This window comes from Drosophila pseudoobscura, chromosome 2 (genome assembly GCF_009870125.1).
Source record: "Drosophila pseudoobscura strain MV-25-SWS-2005 chromosome 2, UCI_Dpse_MV25, whole genome shotgun sequence".
Classification (NCBI taxonomy): Eukaryota; Metazoa; Arthropoda; class Insecta; order Diptera; family Drosophilidae; genus Drosophila; species Drosophila pseudoobscura.
In genome coordinates this window covers 1,310,036-1,334,627 of record NC_046679.1, presented here as the reverse complement: position 1 = coordinate 1,334,627, position 24,592 = coordinate 1,310,036, and the positions used below count along the sequence as shown (strand labels likewise).

At 49.1% G+C, this 24,592-nt stretch overlaps 5 protein-coding genes across 5 annotated transcripts; 3 read left to right on the top strand and 2 right to left on the bottom strand.

Annotated features, from left to right (window-relative positions):
- Positions 1-111: 111 nt before the first annotated feature.
- LOC6896686 (zinc finger protein rotund) lies at positions 112-5,909 on the top strand. Its single transcript, XM_033376984.1, is given in 7 exon segments — positions 112-535; positions 608-766; positions 2,727-3,225; positions 3,287-3,396; positions 3,491-3,856; positions 3,982-4,518; positions 4,693-5,909. Coding segments are annotated over 7 exon segments (2,247 nt in total). The 5' UTR covers positions 112-277; the 3' UTR covers positions 5,011-5,909.
- Positions 5,910-6,537: 628 nt separating this feature from the next.
- On the top strand, positions 6,538-8,334 carry LOC6896687 (uncharacterized). Its single transcript, XM_002136865.3, has one exon. The coding sequence runs from the start codon at positions 6,769-6,771 to the stop codon at positions 8,068-8,070; it is 1,302 nt and encodes a 433-aa protein (XP_002136901.2). The 5' UTR covers positions 6,538-6,768; the 3' UTR covers positions 8,071-8,334.
- A 1,022-nt stretch (positions 8,335-9,356) lies between these two features.
- LOC4800318 (eukaryotic translation initiation factor 4B2) lies at positions 9,357-11,513 on the top strand. The gene is made up of 3 exons (XM_001357553.4): positions 9,357-10,117; positions 10,181-10,426; positions 10,489-11,513. Exons 1-3 carry the CDS (start codon positions 10,100-10,102, stop codon positions 11,344-11,346), a joined length of 1,122 nt encoding a protein of 373 aa, XP_001357590.3. The 5' UTR covers positions 9,357-10,099; the 3' UTR covers positions 11,347-11,513.
- A 374-nt stretch (positions 11,514-11,887) lies between these two features.
- SMC5 (structural maintenance of chromosomes 5) lies at positions 11,888-16,394 on the bottom strand. Its single transcript, XM_002136866.3, has 15 exons — positions 16,239-16,394; positions 15,769-16,141; positions 15,520-15,698; positions 15,216-15,462; positions 15,036-15,134; positions 14,583-14,972; positions 14,319-14,527; positions 14,083-14,246; positions 13,682-14,014; positions 13,404-13,621; positions 13,115-13,339; positions 12,832-13,056; positions 12,611-12,768; positions 12,437-12,554; positions 11,888-12,200 (listed from the first exon to the last, which is right to left on the bottom strand). Exons 1-15 carry the CDS (start codon positions 16,310-16,312, stop codon positions 12,096-12,098), a joined length of 3,117 nt encoding a protein of 1,038 aa, XP_002136902.2. The 5' UTR covers positions 16,313-16,394; the 3' UTR covers positions 11,888-12,095.
- A 2,382-nt stretch (positions 16,395-18,776) lies between these two features.
- On the bottom strand, positions 18,777-20,290 carry Cpr100A (Cuticular protein 100A). Its single transcript, XM_001357554.4, has 3 exons — positions 20,042-20,290; positions 19,721-19,971; positions 18,777-19,645 (listed from the first exon to the last, which is right to left on the bottom strand). Exons 1-3 carry the CDS (start codon positions 20,051-20,053, stop codon positions 19,174-19,176), a joined length of 735 nt encoding a protein of 244 aa, XP_001357591.2. The 5' UTR covers positions 20,054-20,290; the 3' UTR covers positions 18,777-19,173.
- Positions 20,291-24,592: the final 4,302 nt, after the last annotated feature.

Sequence of the window (24,592 nt, the reverse complement as noted above, 5' to 3'; positions counted from 1 at the left end):
CTGTGGGCATCAGAATACACGTAATTTGTGGGCCACGCGAGTGTGTGGCACAGTTGCAGGCACGGCAGGAAAGCGGCAACGGCATCGGTGGGTGAATGCAATTAACCCAATTATCGGGCCGACAATGGATAATGGACTAATTGCCACCAATTGAAATTGCATCGATTTTTCCGATTCACCTGTGGCTAGGGGAACGGGTCGGAGGGAGGCATTACCATATTCTGATTTGTGTCTATGAACGCGGCTCTAATGTAATTTGACCCAAATTGAATCCGCTATGTTGCATACACACGCACCACCGCCGCACTCCGCTGCAACAGTTGCCACTGTCAACACGGGGCAGCAACTGTTGCAACCGACACAGAGACATGGACATGCAACAAATGGCAGCCACGACGATCTCAACTTCACCTCCTTCGGGGAGCTGTGTCGCCTGTGCGTCATCCACCGGGGACCGGCCAAGATCCACCTCTTCGCGGAGGAGGCCATGCAGCGGCAGCTGCTCCACAAGCTCCGCAGCCTGCTGCTGGCGCACGTAAGTAGTCTGCGGATCAACAAGAGCGCCGTATATCCGTATATCCGGCTAATGAGCCCCACTGCTTGGCAGGTCGCCGAGGAGGACCTCCTGCCCCAGTACATCTGTGACCGGTGCCTGGCCACGCTGGAGCACCTTCACGAGTGGCGCCAGATCTGCCTGAACAACGAGCAGACGCTGCGGAAGTATGCCACTGCCATGCGTGCGGCGAGAAGCACGCTACACTTTCAGGTAAGCTCCGCACAGTGGCCTCCCGCAGGTGCAAATCCTTAGCATCCGAACATCCCTGGCTTCCCTGCTGGTTTGAAGTCAGCTTAATCGACCGCCGAACCACGGTGCTGTGATAAGCAGCCCCCCAACAATGCCATTGTGAGAGCTGCAGTTCCTCTGGTGTCGTGTTTCAATGCCAAACCGTTCCTCCACTGAGTACCCACCACCGTACCGTACCATAATGGCGAGAGGTGAGAGTGGGAGAGCGAGCCACTGCCATGGAAAGAGAGGGGAAAAAGCTCTCGTGCGAATCTCAGTTCCGACGCCGTGCGCTATGCAATGCTTTCTGCTCTGCTCTGCTCTGCTCTGCTCCGGTGTCGTGGTGCCGCTTCCGCCTTGCTCGGTCTTTCAGTATCTGTCTGCCGCTGCCTCTGCTAGCGTCGTCGTCGTCGCTACCTTCCCATTCGTCCTGCGTCCGGCCTCTCTCCGTCTTTTCGAGCATAACAAATAATTACTCAAACATTCTGCTCCGCTTCTCCGCTGTTCCGCTGCTCCGCTCCGACCCGGCAAAGTCAGCAGCAAAGCAAAGCTTTCCCTGCGACGGAGACAGAGACACTGGACTGACGAGAGCGCTGCTTCGACTGCTACTGCGACTGCGACTTCGACTGCGGCAGCGACTGTGGCCGAGGTGGCAGTTTCGCAATATACATACACAACAATAGGCGCTGGGCTCTGGCTCGAGGAAGTAGACGGCATCGAATTCCATTTGGGCTTAAGCGATCTCCCCCGATTTCCGAATTCGCGTTTGTGAAAATATAAAAACGGAACAGAGCAGAACAGAACAGAAGCTGCCCGTAATTATCAGCGGTTTTTCGTGTGCTGTGTGTGAATTTTGTGCGCCAAGCGCTGCCCCGGGACAGACCGAGCGGCCATTTCGTATTGATTTTCGACTGTGGTAAGAAGGAAAACGCCAACTGGCAGTGAAAACGTCAATAGCCCCTGCGCGGCGGGGGACGGCAACGGGAACGGGCACGGAAACGGGCACGGGACCAGGAAGTGAACTGTGAAACTGGCCAAGTGCGCGCGTGGGGGTGTGCAAGGGTGCCAGGGTGCCCGGGTGCCAGGGTGCAAGGGTTCATAAAGGTGGACAAAGTGCCGTGTTGACGAAAGGAAAAGACAGAAAAAGATCTGCACTACGGCTGGTAGCGCGCTTAAAATAAATCCGGGCAGACACAGAAAAGCCCCACACCGCCGGACACGGACACGGAGACGGAGCCCGGGCCCGGGCCCGGGCCAGGCTGAAGCAACCGGCATACACACACAACCACAAAGGAGGGTGGGAGAGCAGTGGGGCGGGGGATGGGTTGGATGGCGAGAAAAAGCTCAAGTCACAAATTTTTGCGCAAGGGCAGGCCGAGTGCTTGAGTGCTTTTCCTCCGGGGGGTGGCGTGTGTGGCGGCGTATCCACAGCCGCGCCGCTGACGTTGACGAAATTTCGCAACACTCCCTCACAGCTCTCCAGCTAGTTTGTTAGGGGTGGCAGTGCCAGCAGGAACGGAACAAAACGGAAACGAAACAAGCGCGAAACCAAGAAAGAAAGGCGGATGACCGACTTGGGGCCCGAAGCTTCGGATACCCTTGCAAATTCATTGAACTTATTGCAACGATTTAGATTTTGACTATTTTTTAGTTTTTTTATGTACAATATCTGTGTGTCCAAAGTACATTGAATGTTCCGATCGTTCCTAGGGCACCCCATTGGAAATAATTATCCGATTTAATCAGTTGTAAGCGACATCTTCTAGTAAAATGTTCAATTTGTGGTTGAATTATCTTTAAAACGACTTGAAAAGGAGGTGATTTCTGGCAACAGTATTGCTATATAGGGACTCCCCCAGTTTCTCATTTCCGCTGATCCAAAGTCGTTTGTTTTTTTCCACAATCGGTTATACATCAATTAATATATCAATTATTTCTGCAGGACGGCGCCGTTAACATGGACAAGATGACGGTCGCCCAGAAGAACGCATATCTAGAGGCCCATATGGCCGTACAGCAGCAGATGGCCCAGGCGGCCATCCAGTTCAAGCAGCAGCAATCCTCCCAGCAGCAGAACTCCCCCAGCAACAACAACCAGAATAACGGCATGCAACAGCAGCAGCAGCAACAGCACTACGCGGCCACCATAAAGGTGCCCCAGATCAGTTCCTCGAGCGTGGCCGCCGCCGCGGCAGGCGGTGAGAGCACCTTCACGGTGCCGGACGACGGGATGGGCTTCGAGGGGGGCGTCCGCGTGCTGCAGAGCCTGGGCACCTGGTCGGCGGCGGAGCAGCTCACCTACAACATACCCAAGCCAAACCTCATACCATTCACCGAGCCGTATGTGGAGGGCGGCTCCATGCATCCGGCCAGCCGGCTCAAGGCGCTGCAGCAGGTGCAGCAGGCCTCCTCCGGCGTTCGCAAGACGAATCCCTCGAAGTGTGAGTATTGCAGAGCATCCTCACATGGCATTGTGGCTCATTCATGATCTCCTCTCTCCAGCCACAAACAAGGCGTTCGAGTGCACAGTCTGCGGCAAGGGCCTGGCCCGCAAGGACAAGCTCACCATCCACATGCGCATCCACACCGGCGAGAAGCCCTATATTTGTGAAGTATAAACTGCCCTAGATCCCCTTGGCCCCCGGCCTCTGTCTGGGAGAGAAGCCTCTAACATCCTGTTCCCTTTCTTCCATCGCCCCCCGGCAGGTGTGCAATAAGGCGTTCGCGCGGCGGGACAAGCTGGTGATCCACATGAATAAGTTCAAGCACGTGACCCCCACGAACATTGCGCCGCTGGGCAAGCGGCTGAACAACATGGTGAAGAAGAAGGAGCAGCCCGACCCGCCGCCGGAGGACAACAAACAGAGCCTGGAGCTGCAGCTGCAGCAGCAGGCCGTGCAGGTGGCCGCCCAGAACATCATTGTGCAGTCGGCCCAGGGGGCGCCGACGGCCATTCCCGGCATCATCATACCACACCACGGCCAGCAGCAGCTCTCGTGGACCTGCGAGCTCTGCGGGCGGATGTTCTCGAGCCGGGACGAGTGGTCCATCCATGCCAAGAGTCATCTGGAGGTGAGAAAATGTCGGTAGAGCCTCCAGGCCAGCGTAGCCCCGAGGATATAGTTATAAAGCCTTCAAGAACTGGGATATAACCCGAGCGCAATGCTCTCTGTCTTTATTTTGCGATCCATTTGCAGTATTGACAACCGGAACGGGTAGTCGTAGAGTCAACAAAACCAGCGGCAGCGGCGGCGGCCGGAGTAATTGCTAAGGGGAACCGTGGCTACCAGATGGACGCCAATCAAAACCAGGTCCAGATGGAGGCCCATGCACACGCACGCAAGCAGAAGATAATCATACAAAATCAGATGATCCTCAATGCCAGCCATCAGCAGAGTCAGCAGCAGCAGCAGCAGCAACATCAGCAGCAACAGCAACATCAGCACCAGCACCAGCAACATCAACAGCAGCAGCAGCAGCAGCATCAGCAGATTCACCAGCATGTTGCACATGGCAAGAAGGCGGCCAGAAAGCATCAGCAGCAGCAACAGCAACAGCAACAACAGCAACAACAACAGCAGCACTTGCAGCAGGCCCCCACCAGTGCGCCTATGTACAATACCAGTAGTAGTAGCAACCAGAACCAGAACCACAACCAGAACCACAGTCACAACAGTCACAACCACAACCAGAACGGCGGCGGCAGCAACGGCACACAGCAGCAGGGCCAAGAAGTAACTACCTATTAACAATCCACAAGTACACCAATCACCAATCACCAATGAACAACCAACAACAACAACAGCTACAGAAACAAACACCCAAAGAAAGACATTTGACAATCTTCTTGTACTATCCCCCAAATGTATGCCAATCGATTCTGTATCTCTGTCACTCTACCCGTTCAGCAGGTGTCGGTGCCGGTGTCGCACATCATTGCCAATTCTCCGACGGCGGCCACCTACATGCAGGCCCAGCTGAGCGGCCTGCATGCCACCAACAGCATCGAGCCCGGCAATATGAGCGGCATGCCCATCGTCACCTACAACGGCAATCAGTACTGCGTCATCACCCGGGCCCCCGAGGAGCAGAAGTCCCTGGAATATGGACAGGGCGGCGATCCAGCCGCCGCTGGAGGCACCACCAACATAATTGTAATGTCGCCGATGCAACTGCTGCCCCAGCAGCAGCAGCAGCAGCAACAGCAACAACAACAGCAGCAATAAACGGAATGAGGCAGGGCTGGGCACGGATTCGATCAGTTAATGGCACCGACTTATAACTGGAGAAAGGCAAGGCTCATGAGCCCCCATGGGGAAAGCGCCAGCCCCATTCGCGTTTCCTGCAAAGCCGCTTCAAAATACCAATTGTAAATAGAGTCTTAAGCAACCGAAAAGCGAACCTAAGTATATGTTTAACAATACAAGTAGAAAGAAAGTCCCCTCCCTTCAGAGAAAGAAAGCGACGCCGGAGCGAAGTAGAGAATGAAGTTTTGTAAATGTCAGAGTTAGACCCCACTCCACGCCAACGCCCACGCCCACGCCACTACCCAGCAGAGCAGAGCAGAGCACACCACTCACTTAAGTCAAAACAAATCAAATCAAAAATGTATACAGTCTCACTCGAGTCTAGTCTAAGCAACCTTACATATCCCCCACCCATACCGTACCGTACCATACCGTACCCATATACCATATACCGTAAGACAGCCACCACACTGAGATAAATATTATTTTGATCCACAGCAGAAGCAGCAGCAGGAGCAGCTCCTCCTCAAGAATAACCCAATCGAGATACTATCCGTATGTAATCCGCGTGTATGATATTGTATGTGTTTCTATGGCATTGTTTGTACATTAAGCTAATTACGATACTACATTTACGTCTTCTAAAACAAGATAAAGATAACGATAGAAAGAGAGAGGTAGGTAGAGAGAGGGAGAGAGAGAGAGAGATCATGGGGCAAAGGAGGGGAATTATTACAAAGTAGTCTAGTAGTGTCCCACACACCCACACACACACCCGTCTCCTCCCTCGGCATTCAATGGCAACCATGTGAAAAGATCAAGCGAAAATAAATTTAATTAAATTAAATACAAAATCTACCAAGTCATGATAATTTCCATTTAAAACTCGTTTGAATTTACCATCAAGTGTTGTTCTATGCTGCTCTAATTTTCTGTCTTGATTTTAAACTTATTTCTTTGAATGAGATTCAGTCCCTCGACTGTCATATCTTTGAATGGAATAGTTTGATCTTTGGCTTGCCAAGATCTTGTAACATTACGTATACTATTTGCTATGCATCATTCAGTCCAGTGTGGCACTTCTTCTGACCAACTTCTAGAGTGTATCGTATCCATTAAGGCACCCAATAATTGGCAGCTGTTGGCGCTGATTATTCTCGTTTTGGCCGAGTTTCCAGCCCCCAAAGAGGCCAAAAATCGTCTACGAACCCAAAACATTTGGCCAGCTCTGAGCTCACGAAAAACGACTTTTCGCTTGCAAAGTGGAAAAAATGCCGCTGCCGTGTGACCTTAGATGGAAACTCGTCGCAGCAGGCGTCGCAGTCGCAGTGGCAGGGGCAGTGCCTGTGCCTGTGCCTGTGCCAGTGGCAGTGGCAGCAAATGCTCGTAAATTCTGCCTCGAATGTATTGCTGTTTGCGTTTGCTTTTTACGAGTGTTTCTTAGGTTGTTTTTCGCAAGAATCGCAAATTAGTCGGAGGCCCCAGCACTCAGCACTGATCACCAATCCCCAATCCCCGATCAGCGTCCCCGATCACCGATCACCTGAACAAACTCGAAACCGAAACAGAAACAGAAACCGAAAACGAACTCGAACGCCTACGACAGATGCGATGCGATGCTGGCGACGCCAACGTCTGTCTCCACGAGCAAGTGGAGTGGCTGGAGGCCCCGAGTCGGATTCTTTGTGTCAGTCGGTCTCCGGATCGGTTGCCAATCAGTTGACGTGACCCCGCGATATGTTGAACGGAAAGTTCTACACGGGCCTGCCCCCGAAGATGGTGGAGCGGCAGGGGGCCAAGGTGTACAACCGCCAGGAGTCGCACTTCTTCTGGCCGGACGACTCCCAGCTCGACTCGGCGGTCGAGACGCGGGTCAAGCGGCGCAACAGCCTCCAGCTGGAGCCCCCGCGACCGGCCATCCAGCGGCAACCCTCCATACAGGATGCGGGCCCCGAGGTGGACACGCGCCGCATGTTCCACAAGGAATTCGCCAGCTCCTCCATCGAGTTCTACGACAACCTGCAGCCCAGCAAGGATAACCGTCCCTCTCTGAGGCGAGGCATGCGCCGGGAGGTGACCCCGAAGCTGACAGAGGTATCGCCCTACAGGGGCAACCTCCCCTTGCTCAGTGCCCACCCGGAAGAGGACGCCACCTGCGAGCGCCGCAAGCAGGCGTACAGCTCCACGATCCAGTTCTACGATTACGTCAACCAAGACGACTGCCACACGCCCACCCAGAACAACGCCAGGCGGCCCAAAATGGACATGAACGACAAGCGCGAGGTGGAGCTCAACTCCAAGAACAGCCCCAAGCTCCAGGTGAAGCGGAATGTGCGCAGCCTCAGCGTGGAGGTGGAGCCGAAGGTCACAAAGAAGCCCCTGAACGACAGCCGTCCCGAGTGGCAGCCCGAGAGCCGGCGTCGGCCCGTCCTGCCCCTGCAAGGGGCCCCAGTGCCCAAGCGGATACTCAAGCAGGCTCCCGGCGAGGACCTCGACTGGATGGACAGCGGACTGCGTCGCCTGCAGCTGCGAAGTCCCGGGCTGCGAAAGAAGCACGTCACCTACAACGAGCAGGCCGACGAGTATGCCTACTACGATGACACAGACAGAGACAGAGACAGAGACGAGGCACCACTGCCGCTGCCAACAGAGGGTCGGCGTCATCAGCCGACCGGAAGTCGGGAACATTCACAGCCACAGTCACAGTCAGAGCAGCAGCGATCGTATATGGAAACTAGTCGCACGAAGCCATTAAATAATTATAATAAGAGTATACATAATAATAGCCACTCTGCCAGCAGCACCAACAACAACACACGGAAAATCTTGCCGAAATCATCGTCAGAGACAGCGGGTACGGGTACGGGAGATGCAGGGGATGGAGGGGACGCTGTCTCCCCTGACCCACGCAAACACCTGCGGAGCAGCCTCTGCTTCAACGGCGACGCTCTCATAGTGGGCACGCAGTCGTCGTCCAGCGATGCACAGGCGCGCCGAAGTTCGGCTCGGCAGCGGATCAGCGTGGGACTGCCAGACTGACAAAGCGACAGAGAGAGAGAGATGGCATATGGGTATTACTTTAACGATCATCTGCTAAACTTTGACATCACCCACAGCGGAATCAGTGATTTGATATATGCACAAACCCAACATCGAACCCCCAACAACCAACATCCAACCCGCAACAACCAACACCCAACGCACAACCTTGATCTTGACTAATCTGTGAGCAGCAGCTCGATGCGGTATTAATTTAGTTCGTAATGGAAAATATGCTAATAAACTGATGTATAACACAATGCACATCGAATTGCCGCAATCGCCAATTGGGGAACGCTCAATCAGGCCCAATTCCGTCGATAATTGAGTGGCTTTATAGGGGAGAGAGCGATCATTCAGATCTCAGGCATAGTCATTGCTCGGGGCTGCCCACCTGCTTATGCCCATTTCCCAAGCCCCAAATACAATCCCAATCCCAATCCCAGCCCCATCTGGCGGCAGTCCTCCAGCTCTGGCCAGCTCCTTTCACAAAATGTTTGCAAGCAAAAACCGTTTGTGGCAATGGCATTGTTAAGACTCGAGCGGAAACCAGCCCCAGCCCCAGAGCACGTCCAAGTGCAAGTCTACTTTTGATTTGTTCACAAGGAAAACGGAAATTATGCGGGACGATTGTGGCTGTGGCAGGGGCTGCCACAGCAATTGTCATGCGTATTGAACTTGAGCTTGACCTTGGCAAAAGAGCGCCCGAGTGGGTTCGAGTGGCACCCATTGGTCCATCCCGCAAACGAGCTGCAATTGCCGCTAGTTGCACAATTATGCAGGCCGTGCCCCAAGGCCTCAATCAAGGCGGCATTAGACTCGAGTTTAATTAGAGGCATCGCTTTAATTGCCGGCAATCTCAATCTTCCCTGGGCATGTGATCGGGCGGCTGAGACATGCATAGACAGGCGGACAAGGCGGACACATGGACAGGATAAGCGTGTAAATAATTGTGCAAATGAACCGCGATGAAACGTTATGCAATGGATCGAAGTGAAGTCCCTGTCCGCGACCATGTCCATATCCACATCCACATCCATTTCCAATTCCACTTCCACCTACCGGCAGACAACCAGAAAAAGCAGCATCTGCATCTTCCGCATTTCGAGCGCGCATCCTGCCATAGAAAGTAGTCCAAGCGTGCCAGCAAAAAAGGCCATTTCCACCTCCAGCTCCAGCAGCAGCAGCACCTGGCTAACATTTCCTGGCTTTCCTGGCTCTTTCGGTTTGGCCCCCACTGAACCTGAACTTGGGGCCACCAAAGAGGGGGAGCAGGAGAGCAGGAGAGCAACATCTATGCGGTAAGAGATGCTAGAGCCAGGTCTGAGCAATAGAAACCCGTTTTCCACACACAATGCTGGTCTGATGAAGAAGCGCCGATGGGGCGGGTGTTCGGCTTCCAGCTAATTTGTCTACTTTCTTATTAAGTCACAAAAAACGAAAACTAAACCATTTAACCCAAGCCCATTCCACGCCACTCCACTCCCCCCCACTTCCACGTGGCAAATCGCCATCGTTATTCGTAATTGCAGCCATAAAGAAACATTTTATTTATGCCCCTCTGCGCATGCGCTCTATTTCCTACTGGAAATGCAAATGATGCCTCAGTTTCAGCCGCAGCCGCAGCCTCAGGTCTGGCTTTGGCTCTGGCTCTGGGTCTGGCTGTGTCTCTGGTTTGGACCCTGGCTTCCTCTCCAAGTTGCAACAAGTCCATGCGTGAAGCACAGGCCGACAGACAGAGATTTCTATCGGTTGGTCGGCGGCCCGGCCTGCCCCGGCAGGTTTCAATTGCAAAACATGTTGCCGTTGCCGTTGCTGTTGCGGCAGGTTCGAGTCGCTGGCGGAGTTGGAGTCGCAGATTCGATGAGGAGGAAGCTTCCATAAAACTGTTGCGTTCATTGGCCAAACTTTCAGTTTCGTTGTTGCCACGCTGGTGGTTGATTCAAAGATACAACTCACGTTGCAGAGACACAGGTCCCTGAGTGAAGCCTAAATCGGAACGAACCCTCTAAGCCCTCCCACACTCGCAATGCGTCTGTACTGGAATGTAAGCGGAAATCAAATCGAATCGAATCTGAACGAGAATCAGCACTAACTATAATCATTACAGTTCTTGGCTGTGGCAGTGCTGCTGGTCGCGACCGCCTCTGGCCAGAGACCGGCGAGATCCTACTATCGCAGGAGCTACTATAGTGCCCTGGCCCCGGGATCCGGCCAGGGCTCGGGATCAGTGCCAGGACCCATTCGATTGGCACCCTCCGGCTATCTACGCGCTGACCTGCAGACAAACGAGAGCAAGCGCCGGGACGTGACCAAGAAGTATCCCAAGAAATCCCACTACAGACCCTATGGATCGGTGAGTTGTGCCCGTTGCCCGTCAATCCAGTCCCATTCAATCAAAACTCTGCCTTCTGCCAGGAGGAAGATGACTATTCCGGAGAGCGCTACAACTCCGCCGAATACTCGGGCGAGTCGTCGGTCCAAGACAGTCGAGAATACACCATCGGCACCCAGATACGCGTCCAGCATCCGATCACAGTCCCCAAAAAGGCTGGCCCCAGCTCCAGCTACGCCAAGCAGCCCAAGTACGTGACCGCCATTCCATATAAGAGCGGAGGTGGAGGCGGAGGAGGAGGAGGAGGAGGAGGAAGAGGCTTTGGCGGAGGCTACTCATCCGATGTGCACGTGGGATCTGGAGAGGATGTGTCACCACCCAAGCGCTCCAAGTGGACTCAGCTGCAGTACGAGCCAGAGCCAGATCCTTTCCACCTGGTGCCGCCCCCCAAGGCCACGGCATCGTCCAGCAGCAACTCCTACAGCGTCTTCGAACCGGATCACGATGACTATGAGGTTGTGCCAGTGCCAGTGTCACGGCCCAAGAGTCATGACCGCTACAAGAACGTGGCCTCCAAGAAACAGATCGAAGCCTACCTTGAGGACCAGCAGAAGCTGCTCGACGACGCCATCAAGCTGCAGCTTCTCAACAATCCCAAACTGCAGAAGTTCCTCAAGGCGCAGGCGCACGAGCACGAGCACGAGCAGGAGTCCAGGCCCGATCTCGACATCGAGGACTTCGAGTCCTATCCGCCACCCAACTTCTCCGGCCCCGGCCCCCTGCGCAACAAATACATCGATCACCCGCCACCACCTCCGCCCAGAGACACGCGTTCCCGCCGACGTCCGCCCAGCGGAGATCTGAAACGGCCGCCCAAGTCCAAGACGGTCGTCAAGCCCAAGCGGAAGTACAGATCCACGGCACTGGTCATCAACGTGTAGAAAGCTGAGGTAGCAGTTAGTCCTAACACGTGTACTCTATACTACCTTTAAGTGCGTAGATTAGTTGTAATATAGTGCTGTACATAAAAAATACCATTTATTTAATTGTATCTCTTACTCAGTCAGTCACTGTCCAATGTTCCAAAAAGCAAAACGACAAAGCTGAATTTGCTGCGAGTTGGTGTCGTTCTATCGCTCTTCCTTTCGTTAATAGTCATGAGCCATGAGCCAGCACAGCAGCGCTTCCGAACCGCCATTATCAACCTGCTGCCTCCTCCTGATCTCGCTGCGAAATTGTGGGCATCTGATCTACGGCCTTCCCGGAGTCGCCAATGAGAGTGGCTGCCAGCCCTGGACGGCGTGTGTCTGCTATGATTTCTGGGATACCAGGGAAACAGAAATCAGCAGAATACTATAACAGATACTATCATACTATCACAACCACAATTACTTTACGAGCTGGTCTTTACATTTATGAGATCAATTGTAGACCCTCTAAAAAGGCTGGATAAGGCCACAAATAAAGAAAGCAAACACACAATTCTGCTATCTCCAAACAGTCTCGTCTCTGATAAACGTATAATTTGAGTGCATCAGCAGGGATATACACATTTACAAAATATTAATTTAGGTGACTTATCAATGCTTGGATTTAAGTCAGCTTCTTACAAAACGCTAGTCTTCAAGGCTCAAGTTTATTGCCATGCTTCTTTGGCTCATTACAAAATACTCAACAATGTCACTACTGATTAAAATCCGTCAATCATTGGAAACTTCAGGTTTTCCGAAACTGATCGCGAATTGCACACAATAGCGACGCACAGTTTTTCATTATAATCTAAATCGTACAGCAGCTGAAAGTATAGAAGAAAAAATAGAATATATTAATCTCTTTGGCTGTGGAAGGAACAGATTGCTTGTCAACGCGAACAAAGAAAAGGGAAGCATTGCTCGGTCTTTTCGCTGAAATCAAACAATCAGTATATTCCAGACTGAAAGAAGGAAGAGCCAAGAAGGATGTTCGTGCTAGACAGCTGAGCGATGACAACACCTAAATTTTGTAATCAACATTGTAAGTATATACTCGTACCTTGGGGGTAACGAAAAGGTATTGAGCCGACCCAGGCTTGGTGGCTTCCCTTAAAAGTAGATTAAAAATATTACGTTCATTTTTAGCGTCCATGCCTTGATTTATTTCATCGACGCACCTAAAAAGAGTAAATACGTATTTTGGATATTTTCGCATTCGGTTTCGATTAATTACCTGAATGGCACGTGAGTGACGTGTTGCAAGGCTAGCGAATACACTGCTATGGAGACTGCTCGCTCGCCGCCAGATTGAATGAACTTATCCAACGTCTGTAGTGGAGTATTTTTTCTAAACTGGACCAATATTTGGATGCCATATGTGTCGAAGTCGAACTAATAATACAAAATATTTGTTAGATTTAAGAGAACGTAAGAGACACAAAACGAATGCAACACCTTATCGGATTTGGCCAGGTTTATCTCTCCCACGTAGTCGATAGATTCCATAAATTCGCCAAACTTATTGTTGATCGTACTTATTAGGTCGTGCAATTTAGGTATCCAGCTTTCGTATAAGGCAGACATATCGGATTCCAGCGTCTTCTCAGCGTTTAGCGACTCAAGAATCAGTTCTTCAAGGTCCTTTGCATCATTTTGCAGTTCATTGAAATCTTTGATTACCTGAAAGCAATCCCATTTAATACTGAAGCCAATTGCACGCACAGCACAGTCAACTTACGTCTGTATCTATGTTTTGCATGCACTCTAATCTGGCCTGGTGGTCGTTTATTGCCTCGCGAACTTGATTGATGTCCATGCTCGCCATATTCTTAAATTCGTCTTTAAAAGGGAATGTCGCATCGCTGGGCAGCACATCGTTGCACCGCAGCTTGATTTCGTGTTTTTTCTTTTCGCTCTCTCTCGTCTGCCCTTCGTACAGCTCCGACAGTTGGTTGACTTTATTCTGATAGTATAATTGTTGAATGTATCGGATCTGTTAGCTGTTTGTCTACTATTCCACTACGTACCTTTGCTGAATTAAACATTTCTTCTGTCTCTTTCAGGGAATCGGTTTGACTTTCTTGTTGTCGCAGATAAACCTGTTCCATTTCTTTAGCCAATTTCTTTGCGCACATTAACCTTCCAATTCGTTCCAAATTGTTCACTAGTTTGTCCTCGGCGTCTCGTATTTTTTTCATATTCACGAGCAGAGTGTCATGAGCTTGTTTTCTGATTGAATCCAATGCTAAAAATATTTATGTTAAGTGCAATCTGAATTGGTTTGGAGAGAGCTGTAAGTACTCACAATTGGAAGTCTCCTCAAGCCTGTCAAACCTTTTCAAAAGTTTCTCTATTTCGCCTTTAACTTGATTAATATACGATAGCTTTTGTTCGACTGTTTGTTTTTTTTCTGCCACTTCTCTGCGGTTGGCCTGCAAACGTTCAAACTCTGCATCGAGTAATGTAATGGCATTTCGAAGTCTGTCGCGCTGTCCGACAACTTCGGAATACTGTCTTTTAAGCGCCTCCAGCTGCTCGGAATCAACAGCAATTAGCTGATTCTTTCCTCGAATCGTGCTCTCCGTAAGTATGGTGTCAGGCCGGTATCGGGACGTGGTTACTATGAACTTCTTGTTGCCTAGAAAGCACAATATTTCAGTTAGTTAAACTAGAGTGCCCGATTGTTTGTCTTCCTTTCAGGCCTACCTCCAAAATATACGCGAATTCCCTTTGGAATGGATGATGTATGATTGCTCACGGCGTCTGAGCCGATGGGAATATTATGGATTGAGTATGTCGAACAGAGTTTGTTCAGAATGGGTGCTGGTCCCGAGACTAGATCGACCAGATACGCGTTAAATCCCAATGGTCTGTTTATAAACGAATGAAAGAGTATTGCAATCGATCGGTGTACAATGGAATAGAAGGCAGGGCAGGCTTACCGCAGTTCACTTCTCGGCACAGTGGGACTATACGAGCATGTATCGGCTGGTGCGCAGTATATAATATTCACACCCAGCTTCTGCCTTACACACAGTTCGTTGATCAGATCGGACATATCAGTTTTGTCCTCACAAGCAAACGCAAAGAGGTCCCGCTGTTTAACCACATTCTCCAAGTACTTCGCTGCGTCTTCACTTTCCATCGATAGCTGAAACGACGAGAGTGGTTAAAACTCAATGCTACTAGTGTACCATTCCAATTACCTCAAATATCATGGGATTATAGATTTGGAGTCGATATCTGTGCCGATTTTGCTCAACCCAATCCATAGCAGCAGCCAAATTCGGCTGTGTTCGGCTGAGCTCCTGCATCTTTTGCGTTTTTACATTTTGCAGTCTGTCCATTTTATTTTTCAGTGCGGTCATTTCCGGAATCTTCTCATCATTTAGAGCGTTCTCTAGCTTTTGTCGCTTACTGAACTGCTCAATTACCCGTTTGTTGATATTATTGAATGATTCTTGATGACCTTCCAATTCGGACATGATGTTCGCCTTGTTTTTGTTCAATTCAGACAGCTCCTGATTTCTAGCATCTATTAATTGTTTCACCTTTTCGGCTTCTACTGCCGACTGCGCTACTCTTTGCTTTTCAGTCTTTATAAAATGTACAAATTTTTGAAATAAAAAACCTTTTAAATTACACAAAATGTTACCAACCTCATATGCTGATCTATTGTGTACGATTTCCAGCTTCACATTCTCCAGTTGCCCCTTTATAACATTATGCTCGACCTCAGCCTGGCCCAAAGATCGAATCTGAAAAGAAAACTCATTACTCATCCATTTCTTAATGTAAATAAGTTTTAAATTTGACTATAGTCAGGGGATGTTAATTACCGTGTTCAAGCAAGCATTCCTCAGGTCTGTTCTTTTTTTTTCGCTCTGCTCCTGCGATTGCTTGTGCTGTTTGAAGGTGTTTTCAATTTTCTTGAAATTCTTTTTTTCCGTCGCCAGTTGTTCTCTATATTCAGCTGCCTTTTCTGCGCTCTTTTCGACCTCGAGCCATAGTTTTTTTACTTTAAATATGTTCACCTTTTGATTTGTTTCCTCGCGTTCTCGAAATTGAGCAACAGACGCTTTTAACCTGGAAGGTTGTATTAGAATTTGTAGTTATTTAACCATTGGATTTGCGTTTGCTTACTGTTCCAAGCGGTGTTGTTTCTTCTGCAAACTTTTCTTCTGCTTTTCGCTATCAGATTGGGCATTTACTTGCTTGGAACGCATTGCTTTCAACTGAGTAAAATTTTTGGTCAGGTCATCGTCACATATGGAAGCTATTGTGTTCATTAGCAGCTCCTGAGGATTCATCTTGGAAAAGTCCTGATCACAGTATTAGACATTAAATTAGACATGTTCAAACTACATGCATTAGATGTCGGCCCGGTCTTACCTGAACCCGGTCCTGGGGCATGAACTGGCACAAATTGCCGACTTGCAAGTTATAGGACGCGACTATGTTCTGGAAGTTTTTCTTCGTCTGCTTGATATTCTTGACATAAAAACTCGACGTTCCATCCGAAGATATTATGCGCCGAAAAGCCTCTGTAGTGTGCTCTGAGCGACCGTAGATCGTAACAGCAATTGTAGCCTCAGTTTCGCCGCTTTGTATGTAGTCGATGAGGCTGGCGGAGCGGTCGAGCAATTGTGGCTCGCCGCCCAGGCCTATCATTATTGCAGCGACTATTGTCGACTTTCCGCTTCCATTGGGCCCAGTCAATACATTCAGGTATTTGCTGGGATAATAAGTTACCTCCTTGTAGGACCTACCAAACAACAAAAACTGTATTAACTCTGCCGTGACCGCCGGTTTGCATTCATGGGAGGACGCGTATGTCACATTTCTGGCGACCACATACTTACACGAAATGTTTCACGTAAACGGATTTGATCCGTCCCATCAATTGCTCTTGACTTAATGGCTTTTCTTTCACCATTTTTGGCGTATTTTAAATCGTATTTTAAATTTAAATTTTATTTTATTCGTATCCAGTGTGACCGCGGATTTATCGTTCAAATATACCGCCAGACGCTCAGAAATACACCGAAATATACGGTCGTATTTTAAAAATATACCGTTAATATACTGACTACTTCAAGTTCCACTATACATAATCCTCGTTTTTGATATTCCGTGGAATATTATTAGATATATAGAACATTTAGCCATGCCCACAAAGTTTTATCGCTTTGATGAATAAATTTTCTACAAGATATCCAATCATTTTGGCTAAAACAAGGTTTTTTAACATCGATGTTTTTAGATTTTATGAATGTTTGAAAATCTGCCCCACAATCAAACTATTGTTTGGGGTATTCTAACAACCGTGTTAATACAACTGTAACTTGAACTACTTAATAATATGTACAAAATGAAAGATAATTTATTTAATTGAATCTCTCAGTAATTCTGTAATTTTGTAGAATATCGTTCTTAGGATATCATTCAGATTTATTTCGTAATATTTTTAAATTTATGTGTGTACAATCTAAATAAAATTGAATGATTAATTATAAATTTATACATTTTACTTTTTAATATGTTTGATATTTGACAAATTACCCTGACCTCTGCAAAAAGTTTTTTCAAAAATAACAGCATAGCAACCAAATCTCGATTCCCTCCGACAGACGGCGCACGATGAAGAGTGTGTGAAAGAGAGGGAAGTAAGCGCGTGGAGGGCATTGCGTACCCACTACAATTTCATTTGTTACTTCTGGCTATAATAATAAAACGATCAAGTGCAGATTCCCCCATATGCTAAATATGGTAATTCTCTATGATTCTGCGTTATTAATATGTGTTGTGTTTCGCTCATATACATATGTACATACATACATATGTACATATGTAGTCTCTGAGGAGTAGGCGTCAAGCAAAACGGACAGACAGACATGACTACATATATCGACTCGACTATTAATGCTTTTAAAGAATATAACGTATATACTTTATGGGGTCGGAAACGCTTGCCCCTGAGTTTTACACCCATCCACTTTCCACACAAATCTAACCGAGGTAAACCGAGGTGTGTGGATGATTCGTAATCTGAATGTTGAATGAATATAAAAATCAGATTAAGCTACAATCGACGACTAAAAAGCTAATTACTTTGCACTTAATTGATCAAATAATTGAGCTCTTCACACCCACAGACATCATCAGAACAGTAACCTCCAGCATCTTTCAACGTTTGCCATTTTTCAGAGTTAAATAATTCATTAAAGTTACGAGTACGAGTGCATAAAGAAACAGCCATAAAAGGCCCGTACCCTCGACAGCACACCTTGCAAGCACCTGTTCCGATTTGTTCCGATACCATAGGCATTCGATGGCGATGGCCAGCACATTCTTGACTTTTACCTCTTTCGCAAAAGCCGAACGAAAATCCGCCATTGAGTAAGCGAATCCGAGTCGTAGTCCACGCGATTGCGATTGCCACAAAAGTGGGTGCAAAAAAGTACTACCAAAACAACAACAAATAAAATCCATAAAATACAATAAGAAACGAAACCAAATTGATTTTCTTAATTGACTGAACAATTTCAACAGAAGCCAGCAAGAGCCAGAGCCAGACCCAGGCACAGGCCAGAAGCAAAAGCCAATCCAATCGAACCAGAGAGCCGGACACCAGTCCACAACAAAACTGACCTTGAAAGCTGCTGCTGTTGCTAGTGGAGCTAATACTTGTAGGGGTGCAAAAGAATGCCTAACAATGGATGTGGAAAGTATGTTTATGCTGCAATGTTCGAGGGGAAGTATGGCTCCAGTACTACCCTCTATCGGTGGGGCTCGTGGGTGTGATTAGGCCATGCTAAATCGAACACTTTGCCCCGACAAGTCGAACTAGAATTAGTCATTCATTAGCTTCTCCCCGACTGTGCATAGTTTTCCGGATCAGCATGGGGGTGTGGGGACAGGGGACAGCCGCCAAGTTGATTTCATTTTCTATTGGAATTTTGCACAATTGGCCAAGATTACTGTCAAATGGGCAAAAACCAGTTTCCAAAAGCCTTTCCTTGTTGTGTTGGCTGCTGCTGGCATAGAATCGTAACAGAAACCGAGACCGAAACCGAAACTGGGATTGGGACTGGAACTCGTTTTGCATGCTCGAAAGTTGGTTGTGTAATGCAGTCGTCGATGGGGGTACATGGGGGTGGTACAAGTACGAGTACGAGTACGAGTATCTGGGCTCTGGGCTCTGGGGAGTGGGCGTTCTCTGCCGGAGGTGCTTAGATAAATCTGCTAAAAATAATTGAACAAAAGACTTAAGAAACGAACAGGATTAAGATTCAATCAATTTCAGTATCATATGTATATTGCGCTTACAGATCTACAATATCTATGTTCTCTATAAAAATTGCTCAGAGGTCCCAAGGCCCAGAATATTTAATTTTCGATTTTGATTTTGATTTGGATTTCGATTCAACATCTGCGAACCGCAACAAGTTTATTTGCTTCGCTCTACATTTAGACAGACAGCTTCGATTAGAGTAAGAAATGATAGCATAAGAGCTGGGAATCGGATCTGAGGAGGATTATAAGTTACAAATAAACGAAGAGCGGCTCATACGCATATAGGAAGTACGATGCGATGTACGATGTACGATACATAGTTTACAATTTGCTCTTAAACATATCACACAAGAGTTTTGATGAAGTCAAGAATAAGAACGGGGTGACAGAAGAAGGCTTTAGGGCGTTGGGGCGTTGGGGCGTTAGGGGGGAGGAGAGAGTAAAGAGTAATGAAGAAGATGCAACATCTAGAACTATCTCTATGTCTCCATATAAGATCCCTTAGACCTTGTTGAAGGAGTAGGTGAAGCCGTCGGGCGTGCGGTTGAGGGAGAGCTTGCCGGGCGGCGAGAATCGATGGGGGTTGGGCGTGGTCGTGGTGTAATACGCCGGCTGCTGCTGGGGCTGCTGCTGCGGCTGGTGGTACTGCGGCTGTGGGGCAGGCTGGTGGTACGTCTGCTGTGGGGCCGGATTGTAGGCGGGCTGCGGGGCGGGGCGGTACTGCGGCTGAGGAGCCGGCTGATGATAAGTCTGCTGGTTCTGGCCGAAGCTGGGATCGTTATAGCGGGGATCGTACGACCCGTCATCGTAGTCGTTGCTGCGGAAGGACGGCTGGTGCTGGGGGGCGGGTGCCTGGTACTGCTGCTGCTGCTGCTGGGGCTGGTACTGCGGCTGTGGCTGGTAACCGGCGGTGGGCACGGGCTGCGGTGGTGCGGGCGGCGCTTGCGGCAGATGGTCGCCGGAGGCCTGGAAGCTGTTGCGGTAGAGAGGGGGAGATCGAGATTGATCGTCTGAATCCCGGAGAGAATAAACATGAGCCCAGTCTTACCCATTCTTGCCTGCCGTGTAGGAGATGGTGCGACGCTGTCCGGAGGGATCCACGTAGCTGTAGCTGCCATGGCGGGTGCCATCGGAATCGGTTTCCTCCTTGAAGTTGATGCCATCCTCCTGCTCGTACGCGGCCCCGAATTTCCCGTCGCCGGACAGGTACCTCTGCTCACTGATGATGGCCGCCGTCTTGGGGTCCTGGTGGTAGTTGTTCTGGCTGGCAGCCAGGGCCACCAGGGTGGTCAGGGCGAGCTGTCAAATATTTCTCATAAGCATCACACACACTCTCAAATCAAGTCCAATTAAATCAAGCAAAACTCACAAAGCGGAACATTTTGTTAAATTTTCTTTTGGGGATCTGTATCCTTGATAAGCTACGGCGTAAACTGCACTCTAGATCTCTCTTTCTCTCAGAATGGTTGGAGAATGGGGGTATCACTCGCGCCTTTACACTGTGCTGTCCGTTAGCAAGGAGGGGATTTTGGACTCGGATGTGGGGGACTGGACTTGGACCGACGACAACCGATTTATTCAATAAACTGCCTTCCGCAACGGCGCCGCCCAAGCTTTTTATAGTCCGATCAGCGGTTCGGGGCAGCAGAAACCTTGGACTGACTGCTGCCGCCGACTCCGCCTAGGCACTCCAAGCCCCGATCCCCGATCCCCTGTCCCCAAGCCCCAAGCCCCTGCTGCTGCTGCTACTGCTGCTGTTGCTGTTACCTCTGTAATTGTGTTGGTATTACGAGTGTTAACAGTAACAGTAACAATAACAAGAATCGAGCTAAGTGCTCCAATAAGTCAACTTTGAGGCTGGTATTGGTACCGTCCGTATGGTGGTATGTGTGTGTGGCTCGTGGTTATCGTTGTTGCCGAGTCGTTTTACCAGTTTCGTACTCTTTCGCTTCGAGCGTCTACTTTTTCTTTCTATACCAAGCCCAAGCCCAGGTCCAGCTCCAGTTGCAGCTCCAGTCACAGCCCAAGACAAAACTATTTTTTAATTATTTAAACACTTCAGCTTCAGAGTTTTCCCATCCCATCTGAGAGCCACTGGAGCTGCCAGGGAAAACAGCGAATTATCAATTGGTTCTGCTCTCTGCTGACGCTGCCGCTGCGGCTGCCGCTGCGGCTGCCGCGGGTGCATGATGTAATTTTCAGGGCAATCGTTTAATTTGGCCAACAAACTTGTTCCACTTCAAGCCAAACCTGTGGTGGAACAATCAAACATCTAAGATCCTCTCTGGGGGATCATTGTGGGAATGGAGGATACCTCTCGAAAACTGTTCGATTTGTTGATGGATGATGGGGCCAGCCCTCTTTCCCAATGTTTCTTTTTTTTTGCATTTTCTGCATACAAGTCGGTAATGATTTATATCTAGATCGCTGGACTTTGTGGCGTGGCCATAACCACCTGGCAACAATCAGAACCACTGCAAGCCAGGGTTGCTGCAATGTCTTTGACTTGTTGACTCTCGCCGAGAGACTGGCTTCAATTATTTATGGTGTTTGTGCTTGTGTTTGTATTTGTCCGATTGCAGGCATTGTCCGGGCCTTGTTTATGGCCACCCACATGCGCCCCGCCCACATCCAATCAAAGAATTGTTTGAGAACATTTTGCATAATTTTTGATCATAATTTATGATGGCATACAGTAGGTCAGGAAAGAGCTTGGCCAAGGGAAATTGTGGCATGGATGGCATATGGGATGTATGTATACTAGTCTAGTCTAGTCTCTTGGTGGACTAGACCCACTGGACTACATTGCATAATCCCCCCAAGAGAGGGCCAAGTGGCGAGTGCCACGTGCAAGAGGGGTTTTAGAGGTATGGCCACAACCTCAGATATGGGCTAGAATGGGAACAGTTAAGTCTATGCAAATCGGTTTTCAATATTTTAATGAGCAATTTCCACACACACACTCGCAGGGACACGCTCGGAATCATTTGTGTGGCACAAAGCAGCCGCATGTGGTCGGAAAAGAGCGAGATAGAGAGAGCACGCGGTCTCAAGTAGAAACATTTTCATTTACACCGTTATTTGCCCTTTTGCAAGTCCGCCATCCTATCATCATCATCATCATCATCATCTTCATAATGGTAATCACCGTCATCATGGCTGGTTTTGTTTGTGTGACCAAAAACAGTAAACGCCCTCTCACAGCGGGAAGGGAAGTGTGCGGAGAGCAGGAGGAGGGAGAAGCACAGAAGAAAGAGGCCCAGGATATGTCAACGGAAAGGTAGGGCGCTCGGTTATGCTCGCTCGTAGCAGCTATGCAGTTCGCTCTCTCCCTCAGACAGCCACACCTTTTATTCCATATACCTTTCGACTAGCAGGAGGTGAAGGAAAAGAAGAATAATGAACGCCTGGGCGGAGTACTCGGAGAAGAAGGAGGAAATTAAATCAGTTGACAAACAACAACAAGAGCAGCGAATGACGGTGCTGAGAGGAGGAGGGAATTGGTTCGACAAGGGTAAGGGTAGGGGGAAGCAAGGAGAAGTGGAAGTAAGCCCAAGGTGAGGCCGAGAGCATTTTTTGGATTAGCTTGAGGGTGCGAAAGGGAGGGTTTCAACTGCCAGGCCACTACGGAACCACAGTGGACACACTCGAGGGGGAAGGAAGGGTTTCCACTGTACCGGAGTATCGGAACAGAGTAGCAACCAACTAGAACTTAGACCCTATCTAAAGCTCTACAAGATTTGAGCTAATAGTAAGATTTTCCAGCTGATACTACATGAACCCATCCACTCTATCCAGTGATCACTGTACATTAGTGTTTTCATCCTCCTTTTAACATTTCTCGGCTGCTGCTGGCTGCCTTTTTGATTTTGATTTCGATTTCGAGGCGTTTGCCTGATGCGACGATACTGCCACCCAAGGATACACTGGAAGGGCGGTGGGTTCAGGCAGCAGGGGAGGGAGGGAGGTTGATTCTGCAGTTTTATTTTGATTGTGCGCAAGAGGCAGATATATGTACATATAGACCATGGGAGAGGAAGGGAGTGAGAGATACATAGATCTCTATTCATAGTTCTATTTGTCAGGCTTTCACTTTCGCCGAGTTAATCACAATCGCTCAGATGATAATGAGGGTTGCGCCCTGCCGGAGCCGGAGCGGGGTAGGGGTAGGGGTAGGGGTGGGGGAATGGGATGCAAAGCAGAACATTTCCCATATCTGGATTCGCCTTTAATTCCGCGTTGTCTCTCAATTATTTCAGCTGCCATACAGAGAGAGAGAGAGAGTCAGAGACCTACCACCGAACAAAGCACGGAATGGACAGACAGACAATTGCGATTATTTGTAATTCAAGATGCAGTCGAGCGTTTTCTGAAATCGAGCGAGCGAGCGAGCGAGTCAAAACTCCAGGCGGAAGGTTAACGAAAATTTAATGCTAAATGCTTATCGGTTCCCCAGTCAGTTCCATCATCATCGTCGTCGTCCTCATCCTGGCTGGAGTCAAAACCGAAACTCGCTAAACTTGTTGAGAAATACGATCCATTCGGAAGATCCATAGATAATCCCATTCTGGTGTGGGGAGAAGGTTGGTTCCTGGCGAGATGGTGATTTGATAGCTGACTCATAGAGCTGACCCTGCCACACACTCCTCCCTGTCAGCGAGAATTCGTCAAAAGTCAGACAGACGATTCTCATTCTCTTTTACACATCCCAGAATCACGGAACACCAAAATTCCAGAATGAAAGTGAAATCCGAGAAGGTTGTTCCCATTTCATGTACGAGTAAGTGCCCGCTAATTGCGCATCTGCTTGAAATTTCGCAGGAGAAGGCTCTCCGGTCCCCGGTCTCCGGTCCCCGCTCTCCGGTCTCACTTTCCGTTTGACTCTCGGCTTAGCCTTGCCCGCACTTGTCAACGTCATGGCAGCGCAACCGTTTAATTGCCGCATAACTAACGTGGTTTATAGTGCCACCGGTCCAGAGCTGGACCAGTTTCCCCCACACGCACCGCCGCACTGCAGCCTGCCGCAATATCAAGGTCAATGGGGGGCTGGGAACCGGAGTAGGTGCGTGTGTTGAGGTGGGGCAATCGACGGGTGCAACAACGGGTTTCCAGGCGCATGCGTAGCGGTTTTCGCACTGCTGCAGCGCAGACTTCCGCATTCGGGGACCTGGGGCGTTGGCTCCACTGGCTCCGAACCGATCTCCGATCACCGAGCTCCGATCATGCAAATCAGTTGGAGAATGACGTCAAATCGTGACGTGGTAATGGTGATTGCAGTGGCGAAGGAAAACTGTTTCGGGGAACTGACTCATTAGAGGCTTCGTTCTGGATTTGATGAAGCTTTTTGCTGGCTTTGTTCCTCGTTCCATTATGCATCTTCCTGCCCTTGTCCTTGGACTGTGGCATGCCACAACTGAGTTGCAGTTTTCGAAAGTTGTTCCACAGCCCCCCAAAAGACTGACCTTGTCCGGCGCCGCTCGGCTCAATGAACTCGGCTCTGATATGGCTCTACATGGGATTGTAGCGGGGGAATCGGGCTGAGAGTCCGGGGAAGGAATCTGTATAGCCTCTCAACAGAGGATACAACTTACCCAAAGCTTGAGGTAAAGGCCTCACATCTACTACGTGACTTCATCAAAAGAGAAGGTCAAGCCATAGATGTCGCCATCTATTCATTGGCGAAAAATGATTCATGAACTTAACGCACATTACACATTAATTACCCAAGCGAGCTGACAAAATGCTATTAACAAATTTATGATTTCCATGTATAATCGCATTTTCAATGTCAGCTCAGACATCATCAGCCATCAGCTACAGTTTCAGCTCCAGTTTCAGTGCCAGTTCCAGCACCAGCTCCAGCTCCAGCTCCAGCGGATTTTGTCCGAGAGAGTGACATGCAAACAAGTGAACGATTAAT

Bases quoted from the DNA above. Each gene is read 5' to 3' on its own strand.
- LOC6896687 (XM_002136865.3), top strand. From the start codon at position 6,769: ATGTTGAACGGAAAGTTCTACACGGGCCTGCCCCCGAAGATGGTGGAG.
- LOC4800318 (XM_001357553.4), top strand. The intron at 10,427-10,488 runs GTGAGTTGTGCC...GCCTTCTGCCAG, and splicing joins ACTACAGACCCTATGGATCG to GAGGAAGATGACTATTCCGG.
- SMC5 (XM_002136866.3), bottom strand. From the start codon at position 16,312: ATGGTGAAAGAAAAGCCATTAAGTCAAGAGCAATTGATGGGACGGATC. The intron at 16,142-16,238 runs GTAAGTATGTGG...GTTGTTTGGTAG, and splicing joins GTTTACGTGAAACATTTCGT to GTCCTACAAGGAGGTAACTT. The intron at 13,622-13,681 runs GTGAGTACTTAC...AAATATTTTTAG, and splicing joins GCTTGAGGAGACTTCCAATT to CATTGGATTCAATCAGAAAA.
- Cpr100A (XM_001357554.4), bottom strand. The intron at 19,646-19,720 runs GTAAGACTGGGC...CTACCGCAACAG, and splicing joins TACACGGCAGGCAAGAATGG to CTTCCAGGCCTCCGGCGACC.